Source organism: Squalius cephalus (genome assembly GCF_949319135.1).
Source record: "Squalius cephalus genome assembly, chromosome: 10".
Taxonomy (NCBI): domain Eukaryota; kingdom Metazoa; phylum Chordata; class Actinopteri; order Cypriniformes; family Leuciscidae; genus Squalius; species Squalius cephalus.
The window spans coordinates 1,461,380-1,474,701 of NC_137131.1; the positions used below are offsets into that span (position 1 = coordinate 1,461,380).

Consider the following 13,322-nt stretch of genomic DNA (forward strand, 5'->3'; position numbering starts at 1 on the left):
AGAGTTCCAGAAGAGATCTCAACGTGAACTCAATTATTTTTCTCATCAAATAATCTGAGCTCTTACTGGACAACTAGTGAGTCTTTATTTCTCCTGAGAACTTTTAGGAGAAACATCTGAGAACTCACTGTTTATACTTGCACGTGTTTAACATGCACTGAAAAAATCTGGTGTAGAAACAATTTTCACTTGGGAAATTCCTAGTAAATTTCACAATTAATCACAAAGAAACGACAAGTTACACATTCAATTAAACATGAAATTTTGAAGTAGAAAGATTGAAATAGTATTTATATATTTTTTTTTTTTGTAAAACATACTCGAGTAATCTTTGATTTATTTACAACTTTTAAAAGTCATTTTTTAGTGTATTATTCCCTTATTCAAATTCTCTTGAATAATATTATATATATATATATATATAGAGAGAGAGAGAGAGAGAGAGAGAGAGAGAGAGAGAGAGAGAGAGAGAGGTCTCTTCTGCTCATCAAGGCTGCATTTATTTGATCAAAAATACTGTAAAAATTGTAAAAATATTATTACAATATTATTACAATCATCTGTTCTCTATGTGAATATATAGTAAAGTGTAATTTATTCCTGTGATCAAAGCTGAATGTTCAGCATCATTACTCCAGTCTTCAGTGTCACATGATCCTTCAGAAATCACTCTAATATGATGATTTGCTGCTCAAGAAACATTTATGATTATTATCAGTGTTGTTTCTTCATATTTTATGGAAACTGTGATACATTTTATTCGTCAGGATTCTTTGATGAATAGAAAGTTCAAAAGAACAGCATTTATTTTCTTTACTGTCACTTTTAATGCAGCCCTACCTAATAAAAACGATTAATTTCTTCATACTGACCCCAGACATTTGAAGTGTAGCGTTATTTTTCCAGGTGAGTAAGACGGGAGCGGAAGGATCGGTCCTGGATGAAGCCAAGAACATCAACAAGTCTCTGTCAGCGCTGGGGAACGTCATCTCAGCTCTGGCCGAAGGCACCGTGAGTCACAGCATCGCATATCAAACCGATGCCTTACGCTTCCCTTCAGAGGAGCAGATCCATGGATAGCCTTAAAGGGGAAATATCATGAAAATCTGACTTTTTCCGTGTTTAAGTGCTATTTTCGAGTCCCTGTTGCATCCTCCAACCCAGAAAACGTGAAAAGTGAAACCCAGTAACTTTGTTCTGGTGAGTTCAAATGACTCTGTAGAGTCTTTACGCAATTGGATAGTCCTTCAACCAGGGCCTGAAATTAACACCCGACCACACGCCAAATGCGGGTGAATTCTGCAATTGGCGGGTAACACTGTCAATCTACCTGCCACATTGGCAGGCAGCCAATGAGAACCGACCCTTCGCGGGGAGTTTGATTGACAGGCGATCTGGCCAATCATAATCCGCGGACATTTTTTTTGTCCGACAAAGCAGTCAGGAGAGTTCAACGTTGGAGGATTTGAACTTGAAAAAACGGAGTGTAAGTTACTGAGTAAGCCTACTGACATCTTTCCGCAGTTAAAACTACATTCCTTCTTATGTTCATTCATGTTTATTTGATGCTATAAATTAACGAGGAAGAGATGATCGGTTCACGAGCAGCTTTAACAGAGGCACCACAGCGATCTGTCAAGACACATTACAGAGCCACAAAACGGTATGTCTAAATTTCTTTAAAAATGACCAAATTTTAACGTTGAGACTTTGTTTAATATCAAAAGTAACCTGGACTGTCTTGTCTGTCAGCGTGTTGTCAGTGTCCTCTCTGCTGCGCGATGTGCTTTTCATTGCGTGAGATCATGGTTTGGCGTGAGCGCGGTGTAGCTTGTCGGACATAGCAACAGAAACTAACGTTAAAGGGGCCGGGTCTTTGCGAAGGTTTTTTTTTTTTTTTTTTTTTTTTTTGCGACTGTTGTTCTTTGACATGTAAACGAAGTCAGCCATTTCGTTGGATTTTAGCTAAAAATGTGGCGGCACATTACTGGAGTAAAGAAAGCATCTGTGAAAGCAGCGCAGTTTGAGTTTTTCGGAACGTAACGTTATATGTGATCGGAGAGAAAGATGAGGCCCTTTTCTCTGACTACGTTTGAATGTGTGAGTTAAGTATTAAACTGTTGGTGAGATGAGATACCGGTAATGCAACGCTGACATCAGTACAATGACAGTTGCACAGATGTTGGGAGTTGGGAACTGGTGAGAAAATGTCCGGTAGCCTACCCGGTAACTTTACCAGTAATAACAATGTTAATTTAGTTCTGCTTAACGGTTCCTGAACGCTGTAACTAACAGCTGCCCAGCCATCAACACAGCCGCGTGTGATTTGTTTACAAACGAGCTGCACTAGGTCTATATCTGTATTCTAAGAGTTATTATTAATTGTATGGATCTCGTTAATAACTTGACAGCACTTAAATGTGTATTCTTACAAGTTAAAGAACAAATGTTTGTGCAATTCCTCTTTTTCTCACCTTTTATGAGGCCAAAAAAAAAAAAAAAACTGGCTGGTAAAAAGTCACTGTGGCGGGTGGATTTTTAAATCCACCCGCCACAGTGGCTGGTGGTCAAAAAAGTTAACTTCAGGCCCTGCCTTCAACCAATCAGACCAACAATCCGGGTGACGTACTTTGTAGAGCGACGCGAAAACTCCAGGCAGGGGAAAAAAAACATGAAAGCGAGTGGTATTTACACCCACTCGAGCGATTTGTTTGCTAAACTAAAGAAGCCATTGAGCATCGTCGAGGGGTTAGAAGGAATTGGATTGGATTGGATTAAACCTACCAATAGCGCGCCAGTTTGTGATTGGTCCCCGCAGATTTAACGAAGAACGTACAGGTTTCCAGCCTGAGCTCCAGGGCAAAATCAAATCTCCGGCAGATCGGGCTGGGTTTACCCAGTCTAACAGCAGTGACCAGTTCTAACGCAATGGCAAAAGTTTGAGCAAAGCATGCCATCTCTAGCTCATTTGCATTTAAAGGGACACACACACAAAAACGGCACATTTTTGCTCATACCCAAAAAGGGGCAAATTCGACCAGCTGTAATAAATAACATTTGAGCTGAAATTTCACAGACACATTCAGGGGACACCATATATTTATATTACATATTGTGAAAAGGGGCATAATATGTCACCTTTAACCCTTTTAAACTCAGTAAGTTCTCTCTGTCGGTGCAGAAGACTCACGTGCCGTACCGGGACAGTAAGATGACGCGGATCCTGCAGGATTCTCTGGGCGGAAACTGCAGAACCACCATGTTCATCTGCTGCTCCCCTTCAGCCTTCAACGACGCCGAGACCAAATCCACTCTGATGTTCGGACAACGGTAACACACACTCTAAAAACACTGGGTTAAAATATTACAATTTGGGTTGTTTTCAACCCAAGGGCTGGGTAAATATAAGACAGAACACATGTTGGGTTAATTTTACCCAACAAATTGGGTTGTTTATTTAACCCAGCATAATGGATTGATTTAAACCATTTTTTATTTTTACTATAGTTCTAGCTTTTTTTTACTTCATACATGAATTAATGTTTTCGGATTAACTTAAACTCGTATAGGTTAGACTCAAATCCAAACTTAAACTCAAATCCACGATGGGTTGATGCCCCTGAATGTTGATTTGGATCAAATGAAATAATATACAGAACAATAACGAATTTTTAGATATAAAAAATAACAATTTGACGGAGCTGCACTGCTCTCTCCACAAGAGGTTGCAAAAAGCCTGCGATAAATAACTCAACCCCTGGGTTGTTATATCTGACCCAGGATTTGGATAACACAAAAACTACCCAAACGCTGAAAAAATAACCCAAAAAATGTACCCAAAAGGCTCAACCCAGGATTTGGGTAGAAAAAATAACCCAAGATTTTTTAGAGTGACACTCCATCTCTCTCAGCGCAAAGACCATCAGGAACACGGCGTCGGTGAACCTGGAGCTGACAGCAGAACAGTGGAAGAGGAAATATGAGAAAGAGAAGGAGAAGAACAAGAACCTGAAGGAGAACATCCAGAGGCTGGAGGCGGAGCTTAACCGCGGGCGTGACGGTGAGAACACACACACACACACACACCTGATTTCTCTACGAGACCGTGATTGATTTGAACTGGTAACATGGTGGTAGATTCATCAAACATATATATCATAGTAATGCATGGGGTTTGATAAATTCATAGTTTTAAATAAGTAAAAATAATTGTAAAAAATATATTTAAAAGTCTATTTATTTGATAATATTAATATATTTACATACTGGCATGACTAAATATATATTACCCTTTAAAAAGTTGTAAGTTTATTATAGTACATTTTGTTACAAAAAAAATGCAGACATGCACCATGGTAAAATCAGTTTTAAATAAATAAATTAAACGTTTTTTATTTAAATATTTGTTTGATCATATTGATATATTTTAATAAAATGTAATTAATTAATTTTTTGGACATTTCATGTGGTAAAATCAGTTTTAAATATTTAAGAATATACAGTATATATTAAAATGTTTTTATTTAAATATTTGTTTGATCATATTGATATTTTCAAATAATTTTAATATAAATAATAAATTAATAATTTATTTTAATTGAATTAAACTAAATAAATACATTTTAATAGATAAAACAAAGATTATTGAAGCATGTTTTACATGCAAATACTATTTCAGTTTTTTTACTTAAAAATTTCATGTTTAATTTAATGTGTTACTTGCCGTTTCTTTGTTATTATTTACTTGCAATTTCTGAGTAAAAATCATTTTAAAGTAAATCACAATATTTTTTTCAGTCTATTGGAGAATATTGCCAAAGTATGCTTACTTTGTAATGATTTTAAATAAGACACAGTAATTTTATTTTTTTTCTTTGGACATTTACCGTGGCAGTACCATGGTACTCCTGGAAGTACTTTGGAGTATCATGTAAATACCTGACATTCATTCACTAAAGCATCTGAAAAATGAATAAATGTTAAACTGTTTATTAGTATGTACCATGGTATCACCCCAGTAATGAGAAAAAAGTACTAAAAAAGTACTAAAATGTACCAGTGTACTTCCACATTAGAAGTAAGTAGTGTAAGGGTAAAGTAAAGTAAATCTTAAGAGGAGGTTCCTGTAAACATGTATTATAGTTTTACCGTAGTACAAGTAAATAATGGTGTGATTGTGCTTCAGGGGAGTGTGTGTCAGCGCTGGATCTCATGGCTGAGGAGTCTGATGTCAGTGAAGACAACCAGAGCAACAGTGTGTGTGTGTTAATCCCAGAGGAACACAAGCTCAAATATGAGGAAGATATACGCAAACTCTACAAACAACTGGACGACAAGGTGTGAGCAGAACATACACACTCACAGACGCACAATCTCACAGACACACAAACTCACAAACACTCACAGACACACAAACAAACACTCACAGACACACAAACTCAGACACACAAACTCACAGACACACAAACTCACAGACACACAAACACACAAACACTCCCAGACACACAAACAAACACTCACAGACACACAAACAAACACTCACAGACACACAAACTCAGACACACAAACTCACAGACACACAAACTCACAGACACACAAACACACAAACACTCACAGACACACAAACAAACACTCACAGACACACAAACTCAGACACTCAAACTCAGACACATAATCTCACAGACACTCACAGACACACACTCACAGACACAAACTCAGACACACACACTCACAAACACACAATCTCACAAACACTCACAGACACACACAAACAAACACTCACAGACACATAAATTCAGACACAAACTCAGACAAACAAACATACACTCACAGACACACAAACTCACACACAAACTCAGACAAACAAACTGACAGACACACAAACACAGATACACAAACAAACTCACAAACACACAAACTCACAGACACACAAACTCATAGACACAAACTCACAGGCAGACAAACTGAAACTCATAGACACATAAACTCACAAAAAAAAAAACCCACACAAACAAAAAAACACAAACCCTCACAGCCTGTAGTCAATGCATGGAAATATTGGCTCTCTGATAGATTTTTTCTCTCTCTCTGACAGGATGATGAGATTAATTTACAGTGTCAGCTGGTGGAAAAACTGAAGGAGCAAATGCTGGATCAAGAAGAGGTTAAAAACATTTGCTGAATTCAAAATTGCTATTCCTGTCACATCGTTATATGGCAAAAATAGAGCAGCATTCAGCCACTGTTTGCACTGAAATACTGGCATACTACATTCTGTACATAATGTGCTACATACTGTGGTTACACTTTATTTCGATAGTCCACTTTAGACATTCTACTAACTAGAAGTAACTTTGCAACTACATGTCAACTAGCTGAGTATTAATAGACTCTCTGCTTAATATCTGCTGACACTTTATTATGATGCTCCCCAAAAGACATTATACTGACTATTGCTGCATCCCAATCCGCCTACTTATACTATGCCCTGTTTTTGTGAAGAAAAAATACATACTTTTGAGTCTGTAGCAGAATAATTGGCAAGCTTTGGGACAAACTACTTCGTCACAATTGCATAAATAGTAGTATTTAGTATGTGGATGTTATGTTCAGAGAACATTCAAAAGTAACGTTCAGAGAACATTCAAAAGTAACGTTCAGAGAACATTCAAAAGTAACGTTCAGAGAACATTCAAAAGTAGCGATCAGAGAACATTCTAAAGTAACATTCAGAGAACAGTCTAAAGTAACATTCAGAGAACAGTCTAAAGTAACGTTCAGAGAACATTCAAAAGTAACAATCAGAGAACATTCAAAAGTAACGTTCAGAGAACATTCAAAAGTAACGATCAGAGAACATTCAAAAGTAACGTTCAGAGAACATTCTAAAGTAGCGATCAGAGAACATTCTAAAGTAACATTCAGAGAACAGTCTAAAGTAACATTCAGAGAACAGTCTAAAGTAACGTTCAGAGAACATTCAAAAGTAACAATCAGAGAACATTCAAAAGTAACGTTCAGAGAACATTCAAAAGTAACGTTCAGAGAACATTCAAAAGTAACAATCAGAGAACATTCTAAAGTAACGTTCAGAGAAGATTCAAAAGTAACATAACATGTTCAGAGAATATTCAAAAGTAACAATCAGAGAAGATTCAAAAGTAACGATCAGAGAACATTCTAAAGTAACATTCAGAGAACATTCAAAAGTAACGTTCAGAGAACATTCAAAAGTAACGTTCAGAGAACATTCAAAAGTAACGTTCAGAGAACATTCAAAAGTAACGTTCAGAGAACATTCAAAAGTAACGTTCAGAGAACATTCTAAAGTAACGTTCAGAGAACATTCAAAAGTAACGTTCAGAGAACATTCTAAAGTAACGTTCAGAGAACATTCTAAAGTAACGTTCAGAGAACATTCAAAAGTAACAATTAGAGAACATTCAAAAGTAACGTTCAGAGAACATTCAAAAGTAACGTTCAGAGAACATTCAAAAGTAACGTTCAGAGAACATTCAAAAGTAACGATCAGAGAACATTCTAAAGTAACGATCAGAGAACATTCTAAAGTAACGATCAGAGAACATTCAAAAGTAACAATCAGAGAACATTCAAAAGTAACGTTCAGAGAACATTCAAAAGTAACAATCAGAGAACATTCAAAAGTAACGTTCAGAGAACATTCAAAAGTAACTATCAGAGAACATTCAAAAGTAACGATCAGAGAACATTCAAAAGTAACAATCAGAGAACATTCTAAAGTAACGTTCAGAGAACATTCAAAAGTAACGTTCAGAGAACATTCAAAAGTAACTATCAGAGAACATTCAAAAGTAACGTTCAGAGAACATTCAAAAGTAACTATCAGAGAACATTCAAAAGTAACGTTCAGAGAACATTCAAAAGTAACAATCAGAGAACATTCTAAAGTAACTATCAGAGAACATTCAAAAGTAACGTTCAGAGAACATTCAAAAGTAACAATCAGAGAACATTCTAAAGTAACATTCAGAGAACATTCAAAAGTAACGTTCAGAGAACATTCAAAAGTAACTATCAGAGAACATTCAAAAGTAACGTTCAGAGAACATTCAAAAGTAACTATCAGAGAACATTCAAAAGTAACGTTCAGAGAACATTCTAAAGTAACGTTCAGAGAACATTCAAAAGTAACGTTCAGAGAACATTCAAAAGTAACGTTCAGAGAACATTCAAAAGTAACGTTCAGAGAACATTCAAAAGTAACAATCAGAGAACATTCAAAAGTAACAATCAGAGAACATTCCAAAGTAACGTTCAGAGAACATTCAAAAGTAACGATCAGAGAACATTCAAAAGTAACAATCAGAGAACATTCTAAAGTAACGTTCAGAGAACATTCAAAAGTAACGTTCAGAGAACATTCAAAAGTAACGTTCAGAGAACATTCAAAAGTAACGTTCAGAGAACATTCAAAAGTAACAATCAGAGAACATTCAAAAGTAACAATCAGAGAACATTCAAAAGTAACAATCAGAGAACATTCAAAAGTAACAATCAGAGAACATTCAAAAGTAACAATCAGAGAACATTCAAAAGTAACAATCAGAGAACATTCAAAAGTAACAATCAGAGAACATTCCAAAGTAACGTTCAGAGAACATTCAAAAGTAACGATCAGAGAACATTAGCAAAACATTTTTTGTTAGCAGAGCAGAACGAGCGTTCTATTAATGTTACTGAAAGAACCTTGCCAGAACGTTATCCAAAGCTCTGAGAACGTTCCCTGTTAGCTGAGCTGGGATATTCCCAAAATGCCCACTGCATAAAGTTGTAAATCATAAAGATAAAACAGCATAGAGGATGATTTCAGTCTTGTGTAAAATAGGTCAGCAGAAAAAAATGTATTTTCTTGCTGTGTGTGTGTCTGTGTGTCTGTGTGTTCGTGTGTGTTCGTGTGTGTTCGTGTGTGTGTGTGTGTGTGTGTGTGTGTGTGTGTGTGTGTGTGTGTGTGTGTGTGTGTGTGTGTGTGTGTGTGTGTGTGTGTGTGTGTGTGTGTGTGTGTGTAGCTGCTGGCCTCGTCGCGTGGGGACTGTGAGCGTGTGCAGTGTGAGCTGACTCGACTGCAGGCTGAGAGTGAGAGTTCGAAGGCCGAGGTGAAGGAGGTTCTGCAGGCGCTGGAGGAACTCGCTCTGAACTACGACATGAAGATTCAGGAGAACGAAGACATGAACCTTCAGAACCGACAACTCACCGAGGAGCTGTCGCACAAAACCGTACGACAAACACTGCAAACACAATCTCTTAAAACTAATATCTTAAGGCCCGTTCACACTAAGGGCCATATTTTAACGATCTAAGCTCATGGTCTAAAGCGCGTAGACTTAGCAAGCGCACTTAGGTTGTGTCCGAATCCACTTTTGCTAGTTTAACGACGGGGAAAATGGTCGGCGCTCCCGGCGCATGGTCTAAAAGGGTCGTCTCTATTCTCTTAATGAGTAATGAGTGTGTTTTATCTCTATTCTCTTAATGAGTAATGGGTGTGTTTTATCTCTATTCTCTTAATGAGTAATGGGTGTGTTTTGTCTCTATTCTCTTAATGAGTAATGGGTGTGTTTTGGACGTAACGTGAAATAAACCAATCAGAGTCTCGTCTCCCATTCCCTTTAAAAGCCAGTTGCGCTTGCGCCATGGCGGATTCGCTATTTACATTTACACAAATACTGAACGCTTCTCTAGCGAGGAAACGGATCTTCTTATGTGTGCGAAGATCTACGGGACATCTTTATGTACACAGTAATAATCTTTTACATTGTAATCCTTTTATTTAAATATTTAGCATGTGTGTGTGTGCTGCTGCGCGTGTGTCCCTTTGTGTGTAATAAGCAGAGTGTGTGTAATAAGCAGAGTGTAAGGCGCATATTACTAACATGCTTTTTAAATAAATAAAAAAAATATGGCATCATTGACTTTTTTCAACCAGGTTTTCAGTTGGTCAACGGCTCAGTCTACTTCAGTTTCTCAAAATAGCAATGCACCAACAATGTGCCAGAACACACACCTCGTTCTCAGATCAGCAGCCCATGGGCCACAGATGGGCGCAAATACATTTGCTATTTACACAACCGGCACAATGCAGCGCCAGGAAAGTGTGTTTCGCTAGTTTCAGCCTGACGCAGTTTTCATTTTCACGCAGGGCGTGTGCCGGTTGTGTGATAGGGGCCTAAAAACGATAACTACAGTATATTAGCGTCCACACCAGTAGACTGCAGTTTGTCGCCTGTCGCTTTAAATGCTCGAGCTCTTAAAGCAGGATGGATTCTGATTGGCAGTCAATGTTTTTATCGTTCATCAGCTGGAAAAAAATCGTTCTGAACGTGCCTTTATTGTTATAGTTCAGATGTGGACTTTGATATTCTTTTATATTTAGAGCGATTTTTAGACCTATATCTTTATCGCTATCATTACAGTTATCAGTGTGAACGGGCCTTTAATCAGTGTTGAAAACAAGTCTTGTTTTCTTGCAAAATTATCTAATCAATGTTATGTAATGTTATGTATAAATAATGTAATTATATCACCAGTGATCCAATACCTTTAGTCTACTTACACACACAGTGAATGTTTATATTTGGGGTGTAATTCTCTGTCTTCCTCTCAGTCGGATCTCATGTGTTTGGAGGCGGAGTTTTCCCGGCTACAGGAAGTGAGCGTCCAGCACAGGAAACGCATCACTGAGGTGTTGAACACCCTCATGAAGGATCTCAACGACTTCAGCCTCATACTGGGAGACGGTGACCTCAGACTGGTGAGCGAGTGTGTGAACCAACGCATGAGGTTTTCTGAGTTTAAGGTGCAGTGTGTAAGTTTTAGCTGCATCTAGTGGTGAGGTTGTGAATTGCAACAAACAGAAGTTACGCTGGCCGACAGGAAGTGATGTCGTCAACTGAGACAGCAGAGAGTAGCCAATTAAACAATGAGGTTTCTTTACAAAGATACATTAAGAAATTAGGTCTACTTGAATATTCAGTAAAATGATATGTTATTGTGAATATTATTGTTACTTGTTCATCATTGTGTCAGTGTTTTATCCGCAGACTTTAGCTAGCTTCTTATCATGAAGAAAAACATAGTGACGAAACGCGTTTGTCCGTTCAGGGCCACCGTAGAAACATGTCGATGTAAGCGGACCCGTGGTGTGTGTAGAGAGAAATGCCTCATTCTAAGCTAATAAAAACATAATGGTTCATTATGTAAGCTCTTTATACACCACTGAAAACATATGTATATGATATTGCATTTCTGTCAACAGATCCTCCTAAATATTACACACTGCACTTTTAAAACACCATTTATGGCTGAAACTGGAACGCTGGAAGAGTTTGCATCTGATTTGCTTTTTCTAACTGATTTTAAATCATTTCTATAATTGGCATGACAAAACTTAATATTTGTCTTACCAAAGTTGGGCAAAAGAAAAATTACTTTACTGCAAATGTATCAAACATAGAATTTACAGGATATAATAATAAAAAACCTGTTATATTTTATAAATATATAATATTATATTTTATACAAATATAAAAATACATACACTACCAGTCAAAAGTTTTTGATCGGTAAGATTTTTTATGTTTTTAAAAGAAGTCTCTTCTGCTCACCAAGGCTGTGTTTATATGATTAAAAATACAAAAAAATAGTATCAGTAATAGAAATATTATTATAATGTAAATCATCTGTTTTCTATGTGAATATATAGTAAAGTGTAATTTATTCCTGTGATCAAAGCTGAATTTTCAGCATCATTACTCCAGTCTTCAGTGTCACATGATCCTTCAGAAATCACTCTAATATGATGATTTGATGCTCAGTGTTGAAAACCGTTTCATATTTTTGTGGAAACTGTGATACATTTTATATTTCAGGATTCTTTGATGAATAGAAAGTTCAAAAGAACAGCATTTATTTGAAATAGAATATTTTGTAAAGTATATTACTCTTTATATATAAAAAAATATTGTTTTTTTTGTGTGTATTTTTAATCAAATAAATGCAGCCTTGGTGAGCAGAAGAGACTTCTTTTAAAACCATTACAAATCTTACTGATCAAAAACTTTTGACTGGTAGTGTATAAAAAGATAATAAAAGAAAAAAAATTACAAGTAATATTAGAAATAAAACAAAAAAGGAATAATTTGAGAAGTATGAAGTAAAGGTGAATTCTGTCCTTCAGCCGCGTGACGTGTCGTGTGTGTTGGAGGAGGAATACGCCGTGGTTCGTGTGTTTGTGAGTAAACTGAAGTCTGAGCTGAAGTCTGTGGTGAAACGCTGTCGAAACCTGGAGAATTTACAGTCCGACTGTCACCGCAAGATGGAGGAGACCGAGAGAGAACTGAGCTCCTGCCAACTGCTCATATCACAGGTCAGAACACACACACACACACACACACACACACACACACACACACACACACACACACACACACACACACACAGAGACCGAGAGAGAACTGTGCTACTGCCAACTGCTCATATCACAGGTCAGAACACACACACACACACACACACACACACACACACACACACACACACACACACACACACACACACACACACAGAGACCGAGAGAGAACTGTGCTACTGCCAACTGCTCATATCACAGGTCAGAACACACACACACACACACACACACACACACACACACACACACACACACACACACACACAAACACAGAGACCGAGAGAGAACTGTGCTCCTGCCAACTGCTCATATCACAGGTCAGAACACACACACACACACACACACGCACGCATGCACGCACGCACACACACATATATAGTTGAGGAAACCAATGTATCTAAACCAATATATAGTTGAGGAAACCAATTAATCTAAACCAATATATAGTTGAGGAAACCAATTAATCTAAACCAATATATAGTTGAGGAAACCAATGTATTTAAACCAATATATAGTTGAGGAAACCAATTAATCTAAACCAATATATAGTTGAGGAAACCAATTAATCTAAACCAATATATAGTTGAGGAAACCAATGTATTTAAACCAATATATAGTTGAGGAAACCAATTAATCTAAACCAATATATAGTTGAGGAAACCAATGTATTTAAACCAATATATAGTTGAGGAAACCAATGTATTTAAACCAATATATAGTTGAGGAAACCAATGTATTTAAACCAATATATAGTTGAGGAAACCAATTAATCTAAACCAATATATAGTTGAGGAAACCAATGTATCTAAACCAATATATAGTTGAGGAAACCAATTAATCTAAACCAATATATAGTTGAGGAAACCAATGTATTTAAACCAAT

At 36.8% G+C, this 13,322-nt stretch overlaps 1 protein-coding gene across 2 annotated transcripts in view; it reads left to right on the forward strand.

Annotated features, from left to right (window-relative positions):
- Positions 1-13,322, forward strand: part of kif5ab (kinesin family member 5A, b) — a 581,587-nt gene that overhangs the window by 24,173 nt on the left and 544,092 nt on the right. For both annotated transcript variants that reach the window (XM_079883525.1, XM_079883524.1), the window contains exons 9-16: positions 907-1,011; positions 3,182-3,330; positions 3,912-4,060; positions 5,186-5,337; positions 6,095-6,163; positions 9,048-9,254; positions 10,640-10,786; positions 12,212-12,400. In XM_079883525.1, the coding sequence (XP_079739651.1) occupies positions 907-1,011; positions 3,182-3,330; positions 3,912-4,060; positions 5,186-5,337; positions 6,095-6,163; positions 9,048-9,254; positions 10,640-10,786; positions 12,212-12,400 (1,167 nt within the window). The remainder of the gene's footprint in view (positions 1-906; positions 1,012-3,181; positions 3,331-3,911; positions 4,061-5,185; positions 5,338-6,094; positions 6,164-9,047; positions 9,255-10,639; positions 10,787-12,211; positions 12,401-13,322) is intronic.